This window comes from Camelus dromedarius, chromosome 13, assembly GCF_036321535.1.
Source record: "Camelus dromedarius isolate mCamDro1 chromosome 13, mCamDro1.pat, whole genome shotgun sequence".
Lineage (NCBI taxonomy): Eukaryota > Metazoa > Chordata > Mammalia > Artiodactyla > Camelidae > Camelus > Camelus dromedarius.
In genome coordinates, this window is record NC_087448.1 from 7390200 (window position 1) to 7415463 (window position 25264).

General features: G+C 42.1%; 1 protein-coding gene across 3 annotated transcripts in view; it reads right to left on the minus strand.

Moving 5' to 3' along the window:
* The window catches only part of TPP2 (tripeptidyl peptidase 2), a 58809-nt gene that overhangs the window by 11341 nt on the left and 22204 nt on the right, over positions 1 to 25264 (minus strand). For 2 of the 3 annotated variants that reach the window (XM_064492989.1, XM_064492991.1), the window contains exons 6-24: positions 25096 to 25259; positions 23409 to 23563; positions 22675 to 22751; positions 20629 to 20756; positions 18497 to 18596; positions 16712 to 16860; positions 14874 to 14989; positions 14184 to 14352; positions 13353 to 13510; positions 12974 to 13050; positions 12747 to 12853; positions 10931 to 11085; positions 10209 to 10325; positions 9865 to 9965; positions 9171 to 9267; positions 8199 to 8336; positions 7141 to 7385; positions 6805 to 6883; positions 4941 to 4979 (exon numbers count right to left, since the gene is read on the minus strand). In XM_064492989.1, coding sequence (XP_064349059.1) covers positions 4941 to 4979; positions 6805 to 6883; positions 7141 to 7385; positions 8199 to 8336; positions 9171 to 9267; positions 9865 to 9965; positions 10209 to 10325; positions 10931 to 11085; positions 12747 to 12853; positions 12974 to 13050; positions 13353 to 13510; positions 14184 to 14352; positions 14874 to 14989; positions 16712 to 16860; positions 18497 to 18596; positions 20629 to 20756; positions 22675 to 22751; positions 23409 to 23563; positions 25096 to 25259 — 2371 coding nt within the window. The remainder of the gene's footprint in view (positions 1 to 4940; positions 4980 to 6804; positions 6884 to 7140; positions 7386 to 8198; positions 8337 to 9170; positions 9268 to 9864; positions 9966 to 10208; positions 10326 to 10930; positions 11086 to 12746; positions 12854 to 12973; positions 13051 to 13352; positions 13511 to 14183; positions 14353 to 14873; positions 14990 to 16711; positions 16861 to 18496; positions 18597 to 20628; positions 20757 to 22674; positions 22752 to 23408; positions 23564 to 25095; positions 25260 to 25264) is intronic. The other variant, XM_064492990.1, reaches the window with a different exon arrangement.

The following is a 25264-nucleotide window of genomic DNA, read 5'->3' on the forward strand; positions in this document are numbered from 1 at the left end:
AGTTGAAACTCCAGTAAACTGCAAAGTAATTTCCCCCCAAACTTTAAAACTAATGCCTCTAAATATCTCCTTTAAAATATAAGGAAATAAGAATAAACTTTTCTCCGCTTGAGTGTATTTGGTATTCATAGTTTTACTTGACAGACTACAAAAGTATATTGAGCTTTCTATTTGCGAGGAGAGGAAATAAGTTAGAATTAAAAAAAGAGAAGATCCTCTTTTCCAAGTAAATTTAAGGAGCATTTTCTTTCCTCATTCAACAATCAGGACTTACTGAGCCCTTGCGATGCGCAAGGTGATCGCTCCTAAGAGGTGAGGGACAAGGCAGACGAGCCCTTCGCCCTCCGGGGTGATGCATGCTGGCAGGGGAAGAGAGCCAGCAAGCAGGTAAGGACATAAATGACTTCAGGTAACGACAAGTGATATGAAGAAAACAGAAAACGGGGTGGAGTGTGACTGGTGGGTTAGGTGGGGGACCCCGTGCAGACAAAGGGGTCACGTAAACACTCTTAAGAAGGGGACGTCCGGTCTAACGGGGCCTCAAGGACCTAAACGAATGAACTGCGTGCAATGAACCCGAAGGACCAAAACGAGGAGCGGAAGGATCTGAAGGGCCGAGGGGAGCAGTGCAGAACCTGAGCCGCTGCGCGGCAGGCAGAGGTGTTCGTGCGGGGAAACCCGCAGCGGCAGCGGGGCAAGCGCGGCTGGCCGAGCGCGGTACCAACCGACCGACCGACCGACCGACCGACCGACCGACCAGATTGTATCCTAAGCGCAACGGAAAGAGCTGTATGCCAGGCAGTGACTGGGTTAAAGATTTCTGCTTTTTGCTTAGTAACTCTGGACCCTGTATGGTTACAGATTTTGGGTTGTTTTTAATGACTCTTGATACTATTTGGAGAATGGATGATGGAGGGCCAAGTGGGAAAAGAGCCAGACGCGTCAGGAAGGGTCAGGAAGCCAGCCTCGGCGCCCGGGCTCTGCCGGCAGCTGCCGACCAGACCGCAGGAAGAAGGGAAGGAAGAAATGCACCTGAGGCGGCCCGGGACGGTAGGAGCAGCCGTGCTTGCTGACAGTGTTTAAGACGAGGAGGGGAAGGACTCCAAGGGTGGGGGAGGGGAGAGCCAGCCCGGGGATGGTCCAGGGCCTGCCGCGCGCGGGAGGCCCCGGCGGCAGCAGCCCCGGGGGGGGAAAGGCAGCGGGGGCAGGCAGAGCGGCCGCAGGTGGTGTCCGTGGAGAGGGGAGTGAGCGTCCAAGCTGACTGCGCAGGGCGGCCGGTCACCGGCTGCATGGGGGGCGGGGTGAAGGCCAGCAAGAGGGGACGCCGAGAGAATCGGAAGGAACCGAGTATAGATGGCTCTTCCGAGCAGTTTTGCTTTGAAGAGAGCAAGTGCAATGGCATCTATTTTATTAGCAGTAAGTCTCTATGTACGAAAAGTAATGCACTATCTGGGAAAAGAACTCACTTGTTATACTTGCTAGATCGTTTCCGACACAATAACTGGGTGTCCTTAATTTAATTATTATTAAGTTGATTTCTCAAATTTTGTCTTTAGGTTTATATTAAAAATGCTGCTAAATTATTTTATTTATTTTAATTTACAGTTTCTAAAACTGGGACAAATTACGCTACTAAGATTTTTAAGGCTCTACTCACAGTAATTTCTGAAAAAACTTTTCAAGAGTCAAAAAAAGAGTATGACCCCACCTTCCCCAAAATAGGATTTCGAGGTGTAATTACTACATAAGTATGTCCATGTTAACAATTTTCAAAATCAAACCTTATTTGGGGATATAACTATAATAGTAAAATGAGTTCTAATATAAAACAGTAACTATTATTTCAGTACGACTCATTTCAAGCAGAGAATAGCACTGGTGGGTAAGAAGCACAGAAATCCATTTTTGGCCATTTTGGCGCCGCTCCCTCAGAGGTCGGGGAGCTACAGCCTGCAAGCGAACGTCTTCTATGAAGCGTGAGCCTGGGAAAAGGAAGCAGGCTTTGCTGGGCAGCTCCTTCAGGTCCCTGCCACCCACCCTTCTCTCCTTGAGCTTCACTCCCCAAGGTGGGCACCGCCCTGGGCATAAGCCACTTAAAGTGTCTGCAACATCTGGGTTGATCATTTACCACCAAGTTCTTAGGGAAAAAGATCACTTCAGTGTCACCTGTTTGGCAGAGACAACATACCTAAGAATTAAAGGTATAAAAAGGCTCCAGTGTTGACTCTCTGTTAATAGAGTCCTACTCCCTTTGTGACCATGCCTCTTTCCCACCCTGCATGCTGGGATGCTCAAGGGCAGGTGCCACGGAGGAGGACACTGGGCAGTCTCTGTGCAGCCTAACCTAATGTGCGTCTACCCTGGTTTCCCCTCCTCCTCGCCTGATTAGGGAGGGGGACAAACTTCAGGGGGGGAAGTCTCTGTTGTGAGGCAATTCCTCCTCTGACGCTCAGGGGTAAGGTGTTTGCTAAGACGTTTTAGTAAAAAGAGCAAATAGAATTTAAAATGAACGATCCATTAAACCTAAATCAGAACTCTCACAAAGATCTACAGAGAGAAACCACATACAATAGCAACCGTAAACTGTCAACAAAAGAACAGAAGAGACAGGGAGTTTATGAGGAATCACCTCAGGAGGAAAAAACCCAAGGTTTTATAGTCAGCATTTTACATACTAAATATAGTAAATCAGTAATTATAAATATTATAATCCTACAAAGCATTTCAGGACAAGTACAGTTTTTTATTACTAAAAATTATGAACGTGGTTGTTTTAATCCCCAACCAAAAGAAAAATGGAGCTTTTTTTCATTTATTTTATTTCATCATGGTCATCTGTTCTTTTTGTTAGTATTTTTACAACTCACTTCTCAACAGCTTAGCATAGGGTCAGTTTAATAGAAATGATCTTGATTATGATTTTAAAAAACAGTCAAGAATATTCAAAGCATAAATATTATATATAAATTCTCTATAGCATACTTTAACAGTAAGCATATTTAAGAGAAAAATTATGCCAGCTATTCAAATTTCAACAGTGTTTGAACTGAACGATATTATTTAGAAAAAGCAAACCTACCTGCCAAACCAATAATTATTCTTTGAGCAATATAACATACCATCAATTAAGTTTTGGTTCAAAAATTATAATACCTTTAGCACTTAAATTATTGAAGACTGTAAATTCAAAATGTTAATACCTCTACACAAACTAAAATAGCTATTTTAAAAGTTAACCATATTTGAATGCTATTTATGATGCTAAAATAACTAGATTCTTTCATATGACAATGAACTTAAAAAAGGGTAACAATGTATTTTCAAGTCAAAAGTTACTGAAACCCAGAGGATAAATCCACTGAGGATTATGTGCGAAAGCTAGTTATTTTGTTCAGGCAATGAATTATATATGGATGTGTGTGTGTGTAAGTATGTATACATCAGTGTGACTATAAGATTATAATAATGATTATTTTTAAGTAAGAGCTTCACGTGCACTTGCACTGAAGACACGGGAGAATTGGGAAGAGAAGACTGGAGAAGCCCAGCTCTCTAACACAAAGCTTCGTAACCATCTAGAATAACGTTCCTATTCATGCGAGAGTCTCCTATCTTACAAAACCTCATCCAAACAAAATTCACCGAAACTCCCGACACATCAACCGCCATCTATGGCAGGAAGGAACACCCCGGCTTTGCCGTTGTGACATGCACCTCCCTTCCCGTGGGCTCCTGGGATGCCTGCTCCTCACTCTACAGCAGTGGCTTTCAAGCTACTTTTACAATGACTCAAAGACAATCTATACAGAAAATGAAATTAGTTTTATGAGTTTGATGAACTAACATTTTGTTTTATTCTGTTTTTGTTTTAACGCTGGTTATGTTTCATTAAATATACATGACCTTCAAATGAGTCAAGATGCTCAGTTGAGAAATACTGGTCTACACAGAAGCAGCTATTTCTGTATCTGGGAAGACAATTCCCAGCGGTGTATTTTGTTTGAACAGTGTTTACCATTACATAATAATATAGAATTTCAGAAGTAATTTTAATAAAGACATTATATCTATGACAAAATGGTGATCCCGTTTCACACCATGATGAATTAAGAAACAGTTATCTTTTGTTTATATCTTAAAACACTAATAGTTCACACAGGAACACCTGCAGTGCTTCCTGACTGAGCGAGAGACATCACTTCGATGCTGAGTGTCAGCGGGTCCTCACCAGGAGGCTCAATGAATATGTATCCCTTTCTCTACAGTAGACTTGAAGGAGAATTTTTCAAATTAAATTCAGCTCTAGCAGTCAATCAGAGATTGTCTGATAAGCTGCAGGGAAGTTGAGCAGATCACTTACTAGTTATGGTCTTAAAATCTGCTCATGCTCTTGGTGTAAGCTTAACCTTGGTCAACAGTCCTCACTTGTGCTGTGGCTATGTCCATGGCTCTGTTTGTCCCTGCCCTTCCAGAACTAAGAAGCTGCAAGAGCAGGAAATAAACTTCACTGTAAATATTTTAATAATATTTTATTAATCAAATCATCTGATTTCAGAAATTTTTAATTTTAAAATAACTCTTTTGTCCTACATAGCTGAAAAAAAAATCACATTCATCTCTCTATAGGATTTTAGATAAGCAAAATTTCAAATATAATTACTTGGTCATGTCTATAGTAAAAAATGAATAGCATTAAAATTTTCTCTATACACACATACACCAGAGGTCTTCAAGCAGTTCATGGTAGAATAAAAATACTTTAAGAAAGCAGTTATGTCAACACCAATAAGCTAAAAGCACTACACTGCAAAACTGAAAGAAAGGAAACTAAGGGATAGGTATTTTTTTAAAAAAGGTTTATAATAGTGAGAGAAAAAGAAGTTTAACTAATAAGCAAAGAAGGCTTTAAAACATCTTTTTAAAGAACTGACAATCAGTACCTTTTTAAATTTTCCTTGTCGTTTTGCTGCAGACTGCCCCTGGGAGTTAGAACGACATTCTGTAAGAAAAGGTGCGTAATCTACACAGGATGGAGTTACCACCTCTGTCTAATTCTCTTCCAGTTTCCGTTTCACCTGCATGTGTCACAGTACTTAGAAGGGTCAGGTCAATGATCAAAATGGCAGGCTTCTAAAGAAAGCCATACTGCCACTTTCATTTTCTTAACAAAAATGCACTCAAATACCTAATTCCTAAGGGTAAATGTTTCTCAACTTTTTATTTCAAAAATTTGTAGAGCAAAATTTATTAGTTATCAGAACAGTTTTGAAAACATTAAATTTAGCTGATGGTCCACAGAGTCAGATTTTCAAGGACGTCACAACAATCACATGCCCGTGCACTCTTAGAAAACGCCCTGGGTAACTAAGTAAAATGGAAAGTCACCTTCCCGACTGCCAAAACCGTGAGAAACACAAAACCACTGAGGTAAGGTTAAATGAACAATGTGCTGGGAATTATAGTTAATCCTACAGCTTTAGTTTTCACTCTCTCTCAAGGAAACCTACTCTGCCAAGTAATAACTATGGTTAATTCCAAGATTATAATGTAATTTTACACCTGCCTCTGAAAGAATGCAGCTGGAAAGTAGTAAGTGTCTCTGAAATGCTAAAAGCATACTTCTGAGAACAACGCTCTTCCGTCTCATTCATCACAAGGCCGTGGACACTTGGGAAGAGTTACCTGGATGAGAAGCCTCATTGCTGAAGCCCCAGTGATACTTCCCACAGCGGAAAATGCAATCTACTTAAAAGGACCACTAGGACTTCTGAGATCCATGCATCTATCAATTCCAACGTCAGTAACTACTGATTCACTTCACATTACACTTAAGTAATTGTAAATTATACTGAAGTCATTTAGATAAATTGTATGGACTAAAATGAGACTCAAGAAATGTCACGGCAAACAACTTCTTCAGCGTAAAAGTCCTAAATGATGATGCTTCTATGAGAGCGAATAAACAATCCTCGGTTCAGTAGTGGTAAGAAATGCGTATCCTTGTTAAGATGGCTGAGACCTATTCATTTTGATAATAGCATTTACAGATTCCAGAACTAGGTGGCAGTCTGCTTTCTAAGAACTAATGCTAAAGAGAAATGCAAAACTGTAAGAACAACAACTTTTACTGGCATTGAGCTAAAATGACACTATGACAAAGGGTGACAGATCTATATACTCTTCTCACAGTAAATTTGTAATAAAAACAGATGAAAAAACTAAAACAGGTACTATCAAATTATAACATTTATTGCTAAAATATAACAACCAGAAACATGTTTTTAACAAAAAGCACAATTTTGAAACTGTAAAACACAACACCAGAAGTACCTTACAATTAACTACACGATCACACAAAATTCCAATAAGAAAAAGATCTGCACAAGTGAAAAATACTGTTTTCCAGTAATTTTTAGACGTAACCTAAGAAGATCTGATTTATTCCTATGCCCACACTATTACATTGGTTAAAATTCTATGAATTCTTTAATTTTAAACATCCCTTTCACTTAAGCCAAGTTTGATTTGGATCTACAGGTTTCACAGGAAGTTCAAGTATATTAGCTGTGTAAGTTAGCACAGTTTCAAGGCCCAAGTATTTAGGCTTGGGAAAAGGAATACAAAATATATAAAAATACAACCAAATATTAGCTGACCTTCATTAGTAACTTGGGAAAAAGCCATTAATTTTTTTTTCCCAGGGAGATCTCTTTCACCCATTGTGACATGTGGAGTTAATTTCCATTTCTAAAGAAATGAAAATTTTGGAATAGGTAATTTCAGTGTAAAAAAGCAAATACTTACAGCTTTCTTTCCAAGTTCAGTCTTTGACAACGTTAAGGATCCTGCAAGGTAGCATCCAGGTCCTGCCCCTTTAGGTATTCTAATAAGAAGATTCAACAGAGGAGAAAAGGAACAAACGAGAAAGTTTCACAAGGATAATTATGGGGAAGAACAACAAAACAACCGCATTCTGAAATAATTCCCACAGCCAAGATTTCAAAAATCAAAGGGAGAAACAACCTTAATCTAAGATGGTAAATGACAACATACCATAAACTTAGCCTAATATAATAAACCAGCACTTCAAGAGGACAGAGTCCAGGACAGACACTGAGTGTAAACGATGTTCCCACTTACTTGTCATCGGGTAAGGAAGTAACAAAGAACGGCTGGTTGTATTTGGGTGGTAACGTCAAGTTACTGGATTTCTTCTTTCCTAGAAGTGCAAGGCTATGGTTTTCATGAATGTCTAAGCTCAAGGTATTAGACAACCTATGAGAAACAATAAATGGAAGATCTTTAAGACGTTCCAAATCACTGATTTGCTCATGACGAATCTGTAGCCGAATTGTATAATCTCCTTTCTCCAGTTTCAAAGAATACTGAAAAAGAAAAACAACATTTGGGAAAAGTAAAGTTTAGCCATGTAAATGAAGATGGCAGTACGGGGATAAACAGTAAGAAATACCACTTACAGTACGCGAGGAATAGGGCCACTCACAGATACACAAAGCCCCGACTGTGCAGGCGAGCAAGCAGGACCAGGGACGTCAAGCAACCTGTCCCAGGTCACATACAGAGAAGAGGACAAGGGAGCGGAAGACAGCTCTGGCTCCCAGGCCCTCGTCTGCCCACCCACAGGCTCCTCCGAGACTCTCAGCTAAATCAGTATCTGCTCAAGACTGAGAAAGGCCACGATCTTCTAGTTTCACTTCAACACAACAGTGCCAGGCACACTGCTTGGTAATGAAGTGCTCACTACCCAACAGTCCAAGAGGACATGTATTTCAAAGTTCTAATAAACTGAAGGCACTTGGCACTTTACCCAACTCAGTCCTGGGATCATTTCAAGGTGCTCACATATCCCAGATGATTTGCGTTCAACCTTCAGATGGGGGCAAGCATGGGCCAGGAAGGAGAAATTCTAAAAATAAAAAGCCCTGTGGGCCAGCGTCTGCGAGCGAGTGTCCCCCGGGCCCCCCTCTACCCCAAAGCCTGATTCAGGCGGATTGCATGGCTGAGAAGTTGTCAGTCTGCTCTGCCAGACAGCTGAGCTGCCAGCTGTGTGGCAAAGCACTAGATGCAAGGCCACAGCGGGGCTGAAAGACCACAAATGCTTCCCTAATGAGGGTCCGGGACTCATCGGTTCAGGAAGCAGCTTCTGTGAATTCTAAAAATCCCTGCCGACCTCGTACCTGATGAGGATAGGCATCACCGGAGCCCATCTGTCTTTTGTTCTGGTCAAATATAATCCACAGCTGGCTGTCAAATTCTGACTCATATAACAGTTCACAAAGCAGTGGGCAGCTTGGAGTTACTTCCCCACTCTTGGGCTATAAAAAAATAAGGATAAATTACTGCACATGGTTTGTATGTTTTCTAATATAGATCTGTAACATTGTTACTGCTGAGACTTTTACATTAAAAGTATTAAAAATATTTTCTTGTGGTAACCAATTTTAATTAATGCAGAACATCCAGGATTCGGGGACTAACAAAAAGGCACTTCTCTTTTACAAGGTTTAAGAGACACAAACCTGGCTATTTGTATTCGTTAATAAGGCGATAAATCAGGACATCTAATTAATTGAAATTTCTTTATAAAATTGAAATCTGACAATTCACTGAAATCAATCATCTCCCCAACATTAAAACCAGGTTCGTGTTACGCTTCAGTAAGAGCCTTGCTAACTCCCACAGATCCTACGTACACTCTTCCATCAGACATTTATGTTCCTCTCAACTGTCTCCACCACTCATTTGACCCAGGAGCTACTCTGACGTCTCACTGAGCCAACATCTGCTTCATGGAGAGCAATCGGGTCGGTCCCCTGCTGTAATCTGGCTTTGACGAGACATGGAACCAGCGGACAGGTAGTATTGGATGGGTGTCTGAGAACAGCTATCAGTGACTACAAAAGGCTCACAGGCCAGGTCACCACTAAATTAAAATCTGTGACTTCAGACCTGAAAGGTGCTTAGATCGTCGTAAAACACAATCTTCCAAAGAATACTGCTAAGCCAACCAGCGTTAGCTACTTGATTCTATGTCAGGTGTAAGTGAGTATACACACACTGAATATACACTGTCCTTCTGGCTTTAATTTTATGATCCATGAAACACACAAGTTCACTGTAAGGGTATACTTCATTATACAAACACTCACTTGGTGAAAGTTATAGGTCAGGATCATCTCATAAAGTTGACGATTATTTGGCAAAACATCTCTTGATCCTAAAGGTTTTGTTTTTGCACTCAGTGGGCTGTAATCAGACAATTGCACAAAACTGAGTTGATTCAAGAGCTGATTTAAATGAGACAAAACCATAAGCAACAAAAGCTGTAACATTTCATGACAAGAGACAAATGAGCATTCCTAAACACTGTCCTTTTCAGTGTATCTTATAATAGTTTAATCACTAACTTACATAACTCTTTATTGACTGAACCTCAGCAATAATTAAAATTCTGTAGTATTACAAAGGTAATCTTTTCATGATGAAAACATTTTCAATTGTTAACTAACAGTTCTGAACATAATCAGATCCCAGCACTGGGCGACAATGCCTAACAGTGCTGAAGGACAGGTTTTGACGGCAGACGTCCCTGCACTCGTCACAGGATGGGTCCCGCCAGGGGCCGCACCACGGGCTCTCCATACGTGTCTTTTAAGGCTGGAAGCTGCTGCCGGGCTGCCTCTCAGAGACCTGCCATAACCTGCCAGACCCTTTGCTGGGCTGGAGGGTCACAGACTGAACTTTCATCTCCAGTATTCACATGACTGAAATAAGAGACCCCCCCCCCGTGCCCCCAACCACATCAATATCCAACGTTTGCAGCCCTGAAACATTTAACAATACCGTAGTGTCTGGACCCAGCTCTTCAGAGTTATGCAGGGGGCCAGGTCCTCATACTTCAAGGAGGACTGAACATCAAAACGGTTGATTCCCTCTGATGCATGCTACAAAGGACATTTATCAAATTAATTTCTCAAACTTTATTGAAAATAAACTGCATTTTAAAACTATACCTGAACCTAAAATAAATGTGTCAAATGTAAAGTTTATAAACACCCATGGACAAAGACTATTGTTATTTTCAGAAGCACAGGTAATTTCCCCATTAAAATTTAAATCCAATATTGAAATTATTTCACAATAACACAAATAATTGACATTAAAAATGAGGGAGATGTGCAACTTACAATGTTTAACTGAGGAGCAGTGCATACTATCCCATGGAAGGAAATGGTGTAATCAATGTTGACATCACTAAGACTTGCCCACCAACGGGCAATGCAAAACTCAATAGCTTTCCCACCCTGCAAAGAAAAATAACTTATAAATGTGAAAATTCCTTTTTTCATTCTCCTTCAAATTATAAGACCATGTATCTAACTGAAAACACTAGGTGGGAAGTTTAAGAAAGAACGTCAGGACGTTCACCTTCTAGAAGGCAGGCCTAGTCTCCGTTTCTAGCACTACAGACAGGCATGGAGACCTGGCGCGTCCGCGGTAACCTGGCAGAAAGGGGCGGCGGTTTCACCATCAAGCAAATTCACCTCAGGTGCTTACCAGCAGGGCATTAATAGAATAACTTAAGTACAAAACATAGAAAAGACTTCCATATGGAAATAATCTACTGTTCGATGAGGAAACCCCTCACCCTGAGAGGCGTCAGAAGCCAGCAGACCAACACTTTTCTTTGACTAATCATTCAAGCGTTAAAAAGAGATTACTATTCACCTCCGACCTGGTCTCTAGTATCCTAATGAGCAGCCGCCTTCCTACATCATTGGCTCTAACAAAATCGTCCCAAGGTGCTCTGAATACAAACCATAAAATCAAATTCAAATACTTAGTCTGAGCCCACACCAAAAACGAAAGGAAACGCTTTTAGGATTTCAGACTGTCCCTTAAAACTTACTAAGACAGGAAAAGCTTCAGTCAGAGTTCCTTTTTCTGGAAGGGAACAAAACTTATAGAATTCATGACTTCGATATGCTCTCTGCTTCACAAGCTGTACGGCGTGAAGAACAAACTTGGCGGACACCTCAGAAGAACAGGAGCACACTGTGACTTCTGCAGAGGGAAGGCGAGAAGCAACATGTCACCCCATCAGATTTAAAATGGACCCAAAATGGTTTTAATAATGCCTACTTTGGGAGATAATATATCAAGAATAAAATAATGTATTCAAATATAATCTGCATATTTCCTTAAAAACAATGAATCAACAGAATGTTAACAAAGATGTGAGAGGAGAAAATTTAGCTGTGGAAAATAAGTGAATAAATCAGAATTAAAGGGCGAACAGCACGAGTCAGCAAGCCGTCCGCAGATGGCCACGCAGTTATCCGAATCAGGTGGTCTCTAAAATCCCCTCCTTCTCTGTTGTTACTAAGTTCAACCTCTCCCCCTGCTTTAGCTAAAAACCAATCAATTCCTGATAAAGAGGATTTTAATTTTAGAAATCTGTATTTGCTATCAGGCCTAAATTCCACTAGGATTCATTTATTCAACTTCAGTGATAACTTTTCCTAATCTCTCCCCCTTGGTTGACTTGTGTCCTGTTTCCTTCTAGAAAGTGTGTTTATCAGAACTACACACGCTTAGCTGTGCTCTGAGGCAGAGCTGGAGGTAAGCCAGGATCCCTGTGAAGAAAGAGCAACAGCTTATCTAATGAATACAAAGAACTAAAGCAAGGCTTCATCCTCTGGCTCCCAAGGTCAAGCAGGCACAGGGCTCCGTGAACCTTATCCATTGCTAAGGATACAAAACCTTGTGTTATGACAATATGCAATATGTCTAGTTATTTGAAATAGGAATCATCTGTAGTTCATTTTCTCCTGCTTTGACTCTATTTTCCCCAGCCTTACTGAGAAACAACTGACAAGTAACATTGTCAAGTTCAAGGCATACATGATGATTCGATGAGTATATATATAGTATGAAACAATTATCACAGTAAGGTTAACACATCCATCCCTTCACACAGGGAGCAATTTCTTTTGGTGGCGAGAACATTTAAGATACACTGTGTCAGCCAATTTCAAGTACCCGACCCAGTATCACTAGCTACAGTCACGACGCTAGACATTAGAGCCCTCGAACTTGCTCATTTTATAACTGAAAGTCTGTGCCTTTGACCAACATCTGCCCAATTTCCTCCATCTCCCACAGTATATTTCTAATCTAAGTCCACTAAATGCTCTGAGCTACTTCTAGTCTGGATCTTATAAATTCTTACATGAAAAAACCAATTACTTTCAAAAGCAGTCTAAACAAACAGGGCATTATAATTCCTGACATTTACCATTAAACAGGTATCATATTCCATACGAACTGACTAGAGCTCTTTATTCGTCAGTACGATTAGTGCACATTTTATCAGAGCCCGACCCTGGACAGCCACGGAGCCTCTGTGAATGGAAGCCCAGAGTCGTACAACGATGCAACTCGGACTCTGATCAGGAACAGAGTAGGCGTTACTCCAAACTGAATTAAAACCATGACTATTACAACATCTGAAGACAGCCTAGATGACTGACATATGAGCCAATGCAAAACAGTACTAGATCTTTTAGAAAGTTTTGAACCTCACAGCAAATCCAGGGTGCCAGATACTACGTTATTGTTGAGAGAAAAGTGTATCCCAGGTATATAAACTATGTGGTAACAACCAGCGTATGGATGAGCACATATACAGGTAAGTGGTCAAGACAGACCTTAACTGTACTTACCAGCCCACGTTGCACCCTCAGGAACCTCAATAAAATGCCTTCGTATTTGACCAGGTTTAAAATGTACATCTGTAAAGGCTAGATCATAATGTGATGATTCATTTACTCTGAAAATTAATAAAAATAAATGATTAAATGTGATACTCTCATTAAAAAAAGTTCCATCTCCATGAACAGCCATGAAATAATCACAGGGAACAGCAAGCTGTTGGTAGCTTGGTACTTACTTTGCTGCTATGACTGCGGTGATTGGAACTCTGAACAGAGGACCTGCATTAGGTGATGCTATATCATAGCCACATACCTTGAAAAGAGAAAAAGCTTTAGCATCCACAAATAAACTTTTTTAAAAAGAGAAAATAAAAGAAGAAAAGGTGAATCTATTCACAGAATTAATCTAATATTAAAATTGAAAGGTCCTAAGCACAAGCTGGCATCAACTTTCTGACGTCAGGACACATAATTAACGGCAAACAGACTAATAAGCAAACACATGCAGGACAACCCTGACTTATTCAGACTAGTGGGGAGTGGACTGCCACACAAAGCACTTCCACACATTTTACAGAGTAACAAAAGTCAAAATGAAGATACACCGATAGATACCTCTGTGTAATGCAGTCCTTCTCTTAAGCCCCTGGGGTCCACACGTATGTTTATGTGTCTGCACTGATTCATGAGTTCCAAATGGCTGGGACACTGAACCCAAGATGAATTGGAAGTTAAAGCTAAGTGAAGCTGAAGGGATATTTTCTCAGAGTTTTCTGGCATTAAAAAGACCAAAAAGAAAAGATTAGTATTTTTTCCTTTTCTTCCATTTTAAAATGTTCTATTTTCTCTCAAGAAAACTCAGCAGATGAATTTGCAGTCAGTGAGGGCTCCCAAAACCCAGCTTAAATACACCGGCCACAGACCCTCCCTTGCTTATTTCAGCGTGCCTGCCATCCCCTCATGCTTTCACCCAACAGGGCGACCACCTTAAAACAACGCGTTTCGGTGGGCAAGTCTCATCGCTACAGCAGTTAGCAGGATCTGACTAAAAATACAGCGACGACCCTCTGGTTCACACTTCCGGAGCTGGGGTCCTCCCTGGCTGCCTCCGATTCCCACTCTACAACCCCAAACTCTGTCCTACATCTAAGTAGTGGGAAAGAAAAGGAATGTGATGTTTTATTTTATCATCCACAATTTAGCAAAACCTCCAGGTCATGAAGGCCCATTCTCCCCGTTTACCGGTAGCCCCGCTGCTAACCACGCGCCCTTGTGTCAGGACCCTCCCGCTGTCAACTTCCGCTAAAGCCTACACAACTGACAACAACACTGGCGAGTCACGTCTTCTCTTTAGAACATGAGCCTGAGCAGCGTTTCCCTACAGCGGTACCACTGATTAGAGCCATAAATGTGAGCACTTCTGCTTACTGTCTGCTGCTCACTTACCCGTGTCTTCTGGAAATACAGGTTCAATGCCAACGCCATGATCTGAAGGTGCAGCCACCTGAACAGGATCTCGGAGGTAGATGCCACGGTTATTTCCAACAGTGACAGTGAAACCTAATTTATTAGCAAATGATGTATTCTGAACGAGGTAGTCATAAGCTTTATCAACCTAGGTGAAAGAATACAGGGAGTAAGAGATAAATGGTTGGGTCAAGAGAATAGTTTATTGCAAATTACCAATTTCATTTCCATCATAGCAAAGTATAAGCAAAAAGTTAGTTTCCACATTCACCTCTGAACCACAGGGCAAGCCCAATTAAGAGGGCAATTCTACCTTTCTAGACAAAATACTGGTCTAGCCACTGGACTCACCTTCCACGCCACTCTCTTTACTTCCACGTGACCAAAGCTAGGAACTCAACCACGGGCCATTTTTTTGCCCTCCGCTGCTTTGCCTTGAAATTCCACCCTCTACCCGTCCTCTTTCTATTACATTTCTCTTCGTGCCACAAATCTGTCTTAACTGCAAAATCTCTTTATATCCTCTTTGCTTACAGTTCAGAGACGACCGTGGCCATGTAATCTACAATTAGATAAACTCAATCATCAGAACAGCAGGAATATCTTCCGGTAACAGATGAAATGTCGTCTTCCTGATTTACAACCTGTTTTTCATAGAAACAATAATACCTGAATAATACCATGTCCCTGGGCAAATACTTCTATGTTGTCAGCCTTCACCGCAGTGTTTTCTAGCGCTCTTCTGACTGAATGAACTGTGTAGTTAACATTATTAGCTTTCAGACCTAAAATAAAAAAAAAAAACGAAAACAAGAAAGCAGTTTAGTGTAGCCTGCTACTTGAAACCTTTCCCTCCTCACCAGTATAGGTAACGGGTACGTTCTCTGGTTTTAACATCTTGTGTTTCAACAACTCATTTTTAAACCTTTTTTTTTTTAATTAAAAGAACTGACCTAAACAGTCAGATTCAGACTGCCTGCATAACAAAGACTCCATTCAACAGAAACTACCGCGCGTCCACAGGCAGTGGCACGAATGCAGACTCTGCAGAGGGAATGTCAGTGGATGAAGCAAGTACCAAAAGGCACTCGAATGACATTTTCCTTAAAATACTGCTGGTCAAACCATATGGGCACTGGCAGAAGTTCTCCACCCAGCCGTGCATCATAAACACCGAGGGAGCTGACACCAGCCAAAAGGATGCTGAGGCCCGGCACAATGAAACCAGCACCTTCGGGACTGGATCCCGGGCACTGGCACCAACTAGGAGCTTCCCAGGCAACGCCAGGGAGCAGTGGGGCTGGGAGTGACTGCTCCACGGGAGGGACGGGCGGGCCGCCCATCCGCACACCTGCTGCCGTGACCGCTGTGAGGGACAGAAGACGAGCAATGAGGCACTCCCGTCCCCGCAGAGCTCACTGCACAGGTCAGCACTTACGACAGTGTGAGAAATGACAAGACCAACGTGGAAACACTATGGTGCTGCAAGAGCAAATCGAGAAAGTGACCAATCCCGTCAGGGAGAGTCTGAGAAGAGGTGAAGCTCCGTTGGGCGAACAGACACCTAAGTCAGGTCGGGGGATACACAGGTGTCTGCGAGGCCAAAACAGCACACAAGAACTCCAGGCAGAGAGCAGCGTGACAAAGGTGGGAGCACGAGCGACCCGGAAAGACCTGGTGAGCGTGAACAGGACTCCACATGAGGGTGGAGGGTCCCGGGACGCGACCAGAGGGACACCTCGGTGGCTGAATCCTCGCAACAGCCTGGCTGCCCCAAGTGTGAGCCTGAGTCAATGTGGACGCCTCCCCGTGTAACGTGCAGCCTCCGCACACCCCCGGGAGTCCCAGCTCCCTGTCCACTTCATTTGCTCCACAGCAATATTCCTTACCCTCTAACACGGAATATAAACGACTTTTTAATTTTGTTCATAGTCTGTTTCTCCTCCAGCTTTAATATAAACTCTGCATGGGCAAGTATTTTTGATGTTTTGTTCACTAATTTAGCCCTAGAGCTAAAATAATGCTTCACAGTCAGTAAGAGCCAATAAATGTATTTGCTGAGTGAATGAATACACATTCAAATCATGATTATCACACAAATTATTCTCCACCTTGAACTTTACTTTGAGCCAGGACCCTACCAATTCTCCACATCTTCTCACCCTGAGAACTTCAGAAAACAAAAATATCTGTCTGCAATAAGAGAAATGTATTCACTTGTTTTTTATGGCCACAATCAGATGTTATTTTATGCTATAAGCATGAAATTGTCTAGATACTTCACACCCACTTAGATAAGCTTATAAATAAATGATGCATCTCAGAACCAGGACTAAGGTGAAGTATACACAGGTAACTTTAAAAATCCATTTTATCATCTCACTTTTATCTCATTCAGTAATAAACTGTGACTGAAATACATGCAGAGTAGCCAAAAATTCACTGTGCAGGAAATTTAGGTACAGCAGTTAAGTCCAGGCATGGAGCGCACTCGTCAGCGGCCTCACCTGACAGGATCAGGGCGATGCCCCCACACGCGTTGGGAGAGGACATGGACGTCCCGTTCATGAGCTGAGTCCCTCTCAGCGTCCAGTTAGGGACAGAAGCGATGGCTCCTCCTGGGGCACTGATGCTCACTCCAAGGGCCCCGTCAGCGCTGAACAAAAGCAATTAAAGTCTGCTTATGATGGTGAATATTTGATAAGCAGGGGCATTTACAAACAGGCCACTGGTCAAATATTTTACAGTGGGACACACGAACGCTCTACAGTCACTGGAATCAACGGGGAAAACGACCCAGCACAACTGTCTCCCTATTATGCAGCAATTTTTCTCTCTTACAAATCAACAAAATTTGTGCATGGGTGCATCTGGGCTTCCACGTGGCAGGCCGGAAGTGCCAGGTGTATTTGTAGAGGACAATAAATCAATGTCACTGCTCAGGCTCCTTGAAGAATTATTTTTCTCTTGTCTGTAATCAGCGGTAGTTTCCCCTTTGTCTATAATGTTTAAAACCACATTGTCCAGTAGAACATACGTGGGACACATGACATTTTAAATTTTCTAAAAGCCACATAAAAAAAGCTAACAAGAAGACAGTGACATTAACTTTAGCAACCTATTTTAACCCAACATATCCAAAATATAATTTCAACATGAAATCAGCAAGAAAAAATGAGTTCATTCACTCTCTTTTTTTGTACCAAGTCTTGAAGAGCTGGTGCTCACTTTACATCTGCAGCACATCTTAGTTTAGACTAACTCATGTGACCGGTGGCTGCCATGCCGGACTCCAGCCACACGGCTGCCCGCCTAGGCTCTGGCCGAGTAGGGCCAGTGGATTTAAAGCCCGTGGAGCTCATCATCGCGTCGTCACCGCATACCAGCTCTGCCCTTGGCCCCAAGTCAAGGAGCAACGTGGCGCACACTCCTTCCTCCTCTCTGAAGACTGGCTGCCTCCTGCCACCGTTCCCCACCAACAGACTCAACTGCTGCCATTCCTGGCTGGGAATATTAGGGCAGTTTGGTTTCCTATTCTAACAGAGCCCTGAGCGCAGTGCAGACAGCACCTGCCTCCCGTAACGGGCGGTGGCATCCCGTCTGTGAGTGTCTTCAAGCAAACAGCACCTGCTGACCCGTGAAGACACCCACTGCACCCCGGGGGCCACGTTAGGCGACAGAGGTGCCTGAGTGGCGTGCGCTCCCATCAATGCACCCGGCAGTGACTAAAGCGATGCTCACCAAAATGTGATGAGATCTAGGGTGACTTTCCCTTTCTTCTTTGCATCATCTACACCGTCTACGAATGTTCGCACTGAGCATTTGGTATCTTACAACTGGGAAAAATAACTGGGGAAAGTCATGAATTCGAACTACTTCCTCGCTCTCTATTAATCTTCCACTAGTCTGTTAAAATATCTCAACATAAAGCATTTCATGTGTTTAAATCAGTGTTCTAAAAATAGGTTCCATAAAATGTAGATACAAATTTTCTTAAAATAAAAAATAAAACTTTACATAAACCCTACATATTCTTAATGAGGGATCATAGATAAGGGGGTAAGAATTTATAACTCAGAATACTTATGTCATAATCTAACAATGAAATAACTGTAATCTATTTCTTGAATTATCTATTTCCCTGAAATGAGATTGCTTATCAAAATGAAAATGCTGAGAAAGTAAAAACCAACAGAAAAAAAAAAACTCGGTAAAATTACCAAAACTTTGCCGCGTCCCCCATCTAGTCTAACAAAATATCTGTAATAGTCCACGTATGACTCTCAACCTACCTGGGGCCTCTTGAAGACCATGTGTACTGGTTTGCGGGTAATTTCTCTCTCAGAGAATACTCAGCAACCATCATGTCGGGAGAAACGTACGCACCAACACCTGTGGGGTGGGTTTGGTCATTAACAAAAGGACACAAAATATGGACCCTAACTCTAAACCCACTACAGACTCGGCTGTGCGACCATAAATCCCTTGCTCTCCCTATACCACAGTTCTCTCCCATAAAGTGGAAAGATAAGAAAATTTAATAATCAGGGGAAGTTCTCTATGTACCAGACATTACACTCGGTGCTATGCCTTTGTATATAAAAATATCTACCAGGATTAGTACGTGGATTAAATGTAACGATGTACCTAAAAGTGTCTATATGTACAAAAGAGAAAAAGAAATGTGCTTTAAACTATAAAAATAGAACTTTAGAAAAAGAAAGGAATTAGTTGATTGGTCTTCATTTTAAAATGACCACTGTATCCAAAATTCTACTCATAAAGCTGGCAGCAGTCCTCCCCCCAAAATGGCTGCAATAAACAAATAACAAGATAACATGCTAGACCTTCTAGATAAATGTGCAAATGCAAACTAGGCAGAGAGACTCTGCAATCACAGAGCACAGAGCTCAAACTCAGTTCCTGCATTCCAGAAATTTGGGAACAGGACCTGGAGAGGCTGAAAAATTGACTAAACACAAGGAACAGCAGAGACAAGTCTTAGAACCCAAGCCCACCCCCTACTCTTTACAACACTCACATGTTCGGAGTAGGAGACCAGCTAAAACAAGTGAGTTGAGGGCTTAGGTTAACAATGCTGCCACACAAAACTACACTCATTTTGAAAAATTTAGTTTAAAATTTTCAGTGACTCTGAGGAAAAGAAAATGACAAAATACGGAGTACTCTAGCAGAGGAGTGTATTTTAATCATTAGGGACCTTTCAGATCTATTTTGCTTCATTTTAATTTGTGTACTTAAAGTATTTAAAGGTCTGGAATACACAGTGGATATTTCACTGGCAGGCACTGTTGTGATGTAATTAAGAATTACTTAATCAAGAGGTTTCAAATTACATAAAGCAAGCCACACCTCGCTTAAAATTTACAAGCTATGAATAAAAGCATGTTCTATAAATCTAAGATCGCTGTTATTTTAAAATAAGCCTTTTAAAAAGGACCAGTTTCTAAACTTTGATGCTGAAATGTTATGTATCTACACCACTTGTATACTACCTATACAGCTGTGGTAACCCCTGTGATGTGTGCACATCTGTGCAATTACGGACGCATACACCAGGAAAACTATTTGGCACCAGTTTTTATAGTTATGCATCCAATCACAAATGTTAAGAGGTATAAGCCTTATTTTGATCTCAAATTTAAAAATAAACAAAAAAAATGTACGTGTCATTTACTACATTACTCTCAATTCATCTTCCTCTTTCATGCCTCGTATTAAAAAAAAATGAGGTGGGTTTCATGTTTTGTGGGGGTTTTATGCACACGGTGACAGCTACTGTACCATAATGTAAGCTAATTTTATTATCTTCACATTATGACTGCAGCTAATTTTGATGCCCTACAACTCTTGTTGACAGGCACTTTGCCCATTAGATTCCAGTGAAAACAGACAACATTGCATCGGATCCTAGAGACCAAAGAGAGGGAAAACAAATGTGTTTCAACGGCTTTTCTCAGTAATGAAGCTCCCTTCCTCTACAACCAAATCACTCTGCATGTTCCAGGAGAAATTAAAGGAGGAAGCTCTACTATAAATAAGCAGGAACGCACTATAAATAAAAAGTGAAGCAAGTGTCTTTATTTGTGCTGCTCACTTAGTCTGGGAAGCCCTTCCCTTGCTTGTTTCCACCTACTGAAATCCTCATTCCCACACTTCTTCCAGAAAGCCTTGCCTAAATTCTCAAGTCAGAGGGAGCCGCACCTTTGGAACCCCACAGCACGGATCTGTACTTCACTGAACCGCTTGCTCCAGTCTGCAGGTCCCTACTAGGCTTCAGTCTCCTGAGGATCTACGTAAGGGTCACGGTGTCTTGTGTGTAGCAGAGACACAGTTCAACATTGGACCAACTGAGTTTCTGGTTGCTTGTTTTTAAACAAGTCTCCTAAAACAGGGAACTAACCTATCACACTCGACGTGGTTCCACCCGGACACCCGACTGTAGAAAGGCATGGACCGTTATTCCCAGCACTTGAAACATAAATTATATTATGCTTCCACACGGCTTCACTGATTACTTCACAAATCCTCCTGGAAGAGAGAGAGAAGGCCTTTAAACATATAAAATTGTCCCATTCTTCAAGAAATACATTATTAAAATACGAAAATATTTTCAAATATGGTTTATATGAAAAAATAAACCAAAACATGGGTTCCAAGTCATAGAAGTAAAATGGCGCCCATAGGTAAGAGGGTGAGCTTCAGACTCACTCAGGGACAGTCTCAGACTACAAGTGCCGAGCGTCTATGTCCGAAGTGTTTATACTACCAAAATATGTTCAGATGCAGGGTTGAGCAAATCTGGCACATCCACTACTGGTGGAAGATGATACAGCCACTCCAAGAGTTCCCCTTTGGTTGGGTTTTAGTGTAGGCAAGGAGTCACGGGGTCAGGTTAAACATGGGGAAAAGCTAAACACAAAACTGAATATATATGTGGAAAATAAACTACAAAAGGACCAAACGCAAAGACTGAAACATAAGCGGTGACTAGGAGGTGGGGCAACAGGGGGTTCCACCTCCACCCCCACTTAAAGTGCCAGCAACGGCTCCTCAGGGGATCCTGTACAGCTGTGATTAGCAGCAAAGGTGAACGGGGAAAATAAGGTACTAGGATGAACTTAAGAGTAAGATTTAAGAAATCTAGTTAAAGCTTGATAGCAAATTTAAAAAGTACCAATATTAATGAAAGGAGATGAGGGTAGACTATGAGGAAGGAAACAGGGTCAATATAAAAAAAGGTAAAGGGCCAAGGATGCTCCAAAGTCATAAATGTGAAGGAAAGAACATTAGGGAAAGAAGACTTTAAAGGAACCAACGTCAAAGGGGAGAAAGAAACACTTTGAGGTAAATAAAAATCCCAAAGCAAGAGAAGAAGGGGCAGGATTACGGCCATGAATGAAACGCCTGAAGGTGACAGGGAGCTTGTCCCAAGGGCAGGAGAGGAATGCCTCACAAGGCACCTCGTACCAGCTGTCTGAGGAAACTGAGTTACTGATGACGGCGCGTGGCGGGGTCTGGCTTGGTCAGAGCGGGGCCCGGCAGGGCTCTGTGAGAGAGCTTCAGGGAACGGGTGGGAGGGCGGCGCGGAGGCTGGCCGGCGGTCCGTCAGGGCGTCCGCTCGCTAGCGCGAGCTCAGTTACCGCCGTGGCAACGGCCGTGAACCCGGGGAACTAACAGCAAGCTTTGCTGGAAAAGTCGGCGCAGGCAGCGCGGAACGGAGAGGCTTCTGAGCCAGAGTTACAGCGAGCAGACACTAGGACACGTCTGTGTAGTGCCACCCATCCAGGAAAGGGGAGGGTGACCGCAGTCTTTAAAGAAAGAGGAGTGACTTCTGACCCCAGGCACTTCTTTCATCAGAGAAGGGGAAGGCAGGCGGTGTGGTCAGACAGGTCACAGGAGGGGCACGGGGTCCCCGAGTGCTTTTATTTCCTCTGGGGAAGACAGAGGCGGGGACGCCAGCTGAGGAATGAAGGGGAGGGTTACTGGAGAGAAGAAGGGGGGAGAGGCCCATCTCAGAGTGGAAGGGACGTGCTGTGTGACCAAAGACAACGCTGAGGGAACACCTGCCATTCGTGGTCACAAACTTAAAAGCCCGACGTCAGTGTGACCTCCAGCAGATCCTGGTCCATGAGTTGTGGGGTCACTGAAGTGATTCCAGGGCTCCCACAAGTCTAGACTCTGTCCGGGAAGCACACCTTGAGGAGCTCAGGCTGTGTGTGGATGAGGAATTTCAGAGCCGGATGGGCTGACGTCTACCGGGCCAGGAGGGCACAACTACGTCAAAGACCAGACCCCGGGAACGGGGGCCAGGGGTCCCGGAGACATAGTGACCACCTCCCCCTTGCGACTGCTCTCTTCCGATGTGCTACTCAATCCAGTCACAAAAACACTGAATACTCTTCATCAGCTAAGCTTCTATGGCTAACAAGCGTCAAAGGACACTCACCCAGAATTTGGCCAGTGAGTTGCTTCTCCATAGCTGTAGTTGACAAGGTCACATTTATGATTTATAACTTCTATCATCTATTAAAAAGACGAAGAGAGTCTAGTTTAGACAGCAATTTATAGAAACAGATTAGCCAGTAAAATAAAGGCATGAAATCCTGTAGTTTCTTAACCAATCCAAATTTATCAGTTGCTCCCAGGAATATGGTTGATACACTTAAAAAAAGGTAGAGGGGTTACCCAGAGTACAGGAAGTAGCCAATAAAAAAAAAAGTCAGCATTTGCAGAATGGAGTGGGGGAAATAAACAGGGATGGAATGGTTTTAGTAAAGTTATTATTAAATTCACGAAAGTTAAAGTAAAATTAATTCATATGTTGAAATGTAGAAAATAAATTCTTCTAACACTGATGGAACAAGGTGGCTCAAGGGTTTTTTTGTTTGTTTGTTTGTTTGGTTTTTTTTGCTTTTTAAAGTATCTCAAAGTAGCTTGCCAGGAGATTTACTAAAAGTGAGAAGTATAATATAAGTATTTTCATATTTTCTAAAAAAACTTATCCTAATAATTTTCAGTAAAAATTTTAAAATGAATTAAGTGTTTTTGCTTTTTAAAAGAGTCCTGCACACCAAATACCATTCCACATGTTTCTGGAAATGCAAGAGCAGTTTATAAACCTGAAAATATCCAAGATCATTAAGCACTGGTCTTCAAAGTCAACAGCTCACAAACACTCACAGCTCTTATGAGGCCTGTGCCTGTTTCCATTGTGCTGAGTCTTGTGTCACCAATCTTGATGGAGAGAACCTGGGCGCCAGGAGCTACGCCATTCCGTTCAGGCTCTTCTGGAAAATGCCCAGCAGCTATACTCGCTACGTGTGTTCCATGGGCTCCTGGGAGAAACAGGCGAGAAAATGACAAAGCACCCTCAGAGACTCCAAGTTCTGACCATTAGGTTCAATTTGCATATAATAAGCATGATAAAAATAATCAAATAAAAATATAATCTCATCTTAACATCTAGTGATTTAAGGTAATAATCTTAAATCTCTTAACAATAAGTCACAAAAATGACTGAGTTACATACACTCTTCTGCCACCCTGGATTCTATCTTGTTCCCTGAGGAAGAAAATGCAGGTCACAAAGGTGAGGAAGGATTTGCAATACATGTCACTGACAAAGAGCTTAATCCAGAACATAATTTTTCAAATCCCAAAGAGAAGAGAACCCCAAAGAAAAATGGGTAAAACATCTGAAAAAGCATTTCACAAAAGGGGATAACCAGATGGCTAATAAATATAAGAAAAGATGTTTAACTTCATTAATCATCAGGAAAATGCAAGTGAAAGCCACAATGAGACATCTCTTATTAAAATTCTGAGGCTATGGCTGCAGATGCGCGCTCACGCCCTGCTTGGAGGAGAGGGGGATGGTAAAAGGGAGCAGTCTTCTTCTGTGGAGAAGAGCTCAGAAGTTTGTCTTGAAAGTTAAATATGTACCTACCACACCGAACCAGCTCTCCTGCATACTGGTCCAAATTAAACAAAAGCATATTTCCACACAGGCCCGTACATAAATGTTCAAATACACCCAATGTCCATCAACAGGGCAATGGATAAACCAACCATGGTGCACCCACAGGGTGAAATCCTTTTCAGCAATAAGGAACAAGCTATTTACAATCATGATGTGGATTCAAACCATTATGCCGAAATAAGGCAGGGGGAAATAAAAACCCTGCATTTTTTAGTCCATTTATATAAAAGGGACAGTAATCTAGAGTGACAGGAAGCAGCTCGGCAGCTCCCTGAGGATGTGGGTGGGGAGAGGGCTGGATTATAAAGGCGGACAAGCAACCTTCTGGGGGTGATGGATACGTCCACTACCTTGATGGTGGTGAGGGTGTCCTGGGTGTACACGTATATCAGAACTTAATCAAACTGCGTGTGTCTGTGTGCAGTCTTTGTACTCCAGCTACATCTCAGTGGGGCTGGGAGATGGGTAGGGAAGAGCTGGCAGTCCCACCTCACTATCCTTGCCCCTCCCCAGAAGTCACCACTATCCTGGAGCTGCTGGCAAATTCTCCCCACCTATAGTTTTATATATTTAACACACACTTATGAACATAGTATTATTTGGCATTTTCAAAAATTTTACACAAATGTTTAATCACCTACCCATTTTTCAGTAAAAATTTGTGTATTTGAGATTTATGCATCTAAGTACATGTAGATGTATTCATTTTGATTACTATATACTATAATCCACAAAATTTTTTTTAAAAAACCTATTATTTTGTTGATGGGTATTTAGAAAGTGTACAACTTTTTTGAAATTGCACAGAACGCTGCACTGAGGACCCCTTCCCCTGACTCTGCACTCCCGGGTGAATTTTCTCTAGCTAGCAGACGTGAGACAGCATACCTCCACTGGTCACAATGGAGAGCAGGTTTCCATCATCGTAAATGTTGACGGAGTAATTCAACATCTCAGCTGTGCCAAAGGAGCCATATTCCTGGGCCTCTTTGTAGTTTCTCAAAACAGTAGATTTACTCAAATCTCCGTCTTCATTTGAATCAATGCAGGCTCTGTA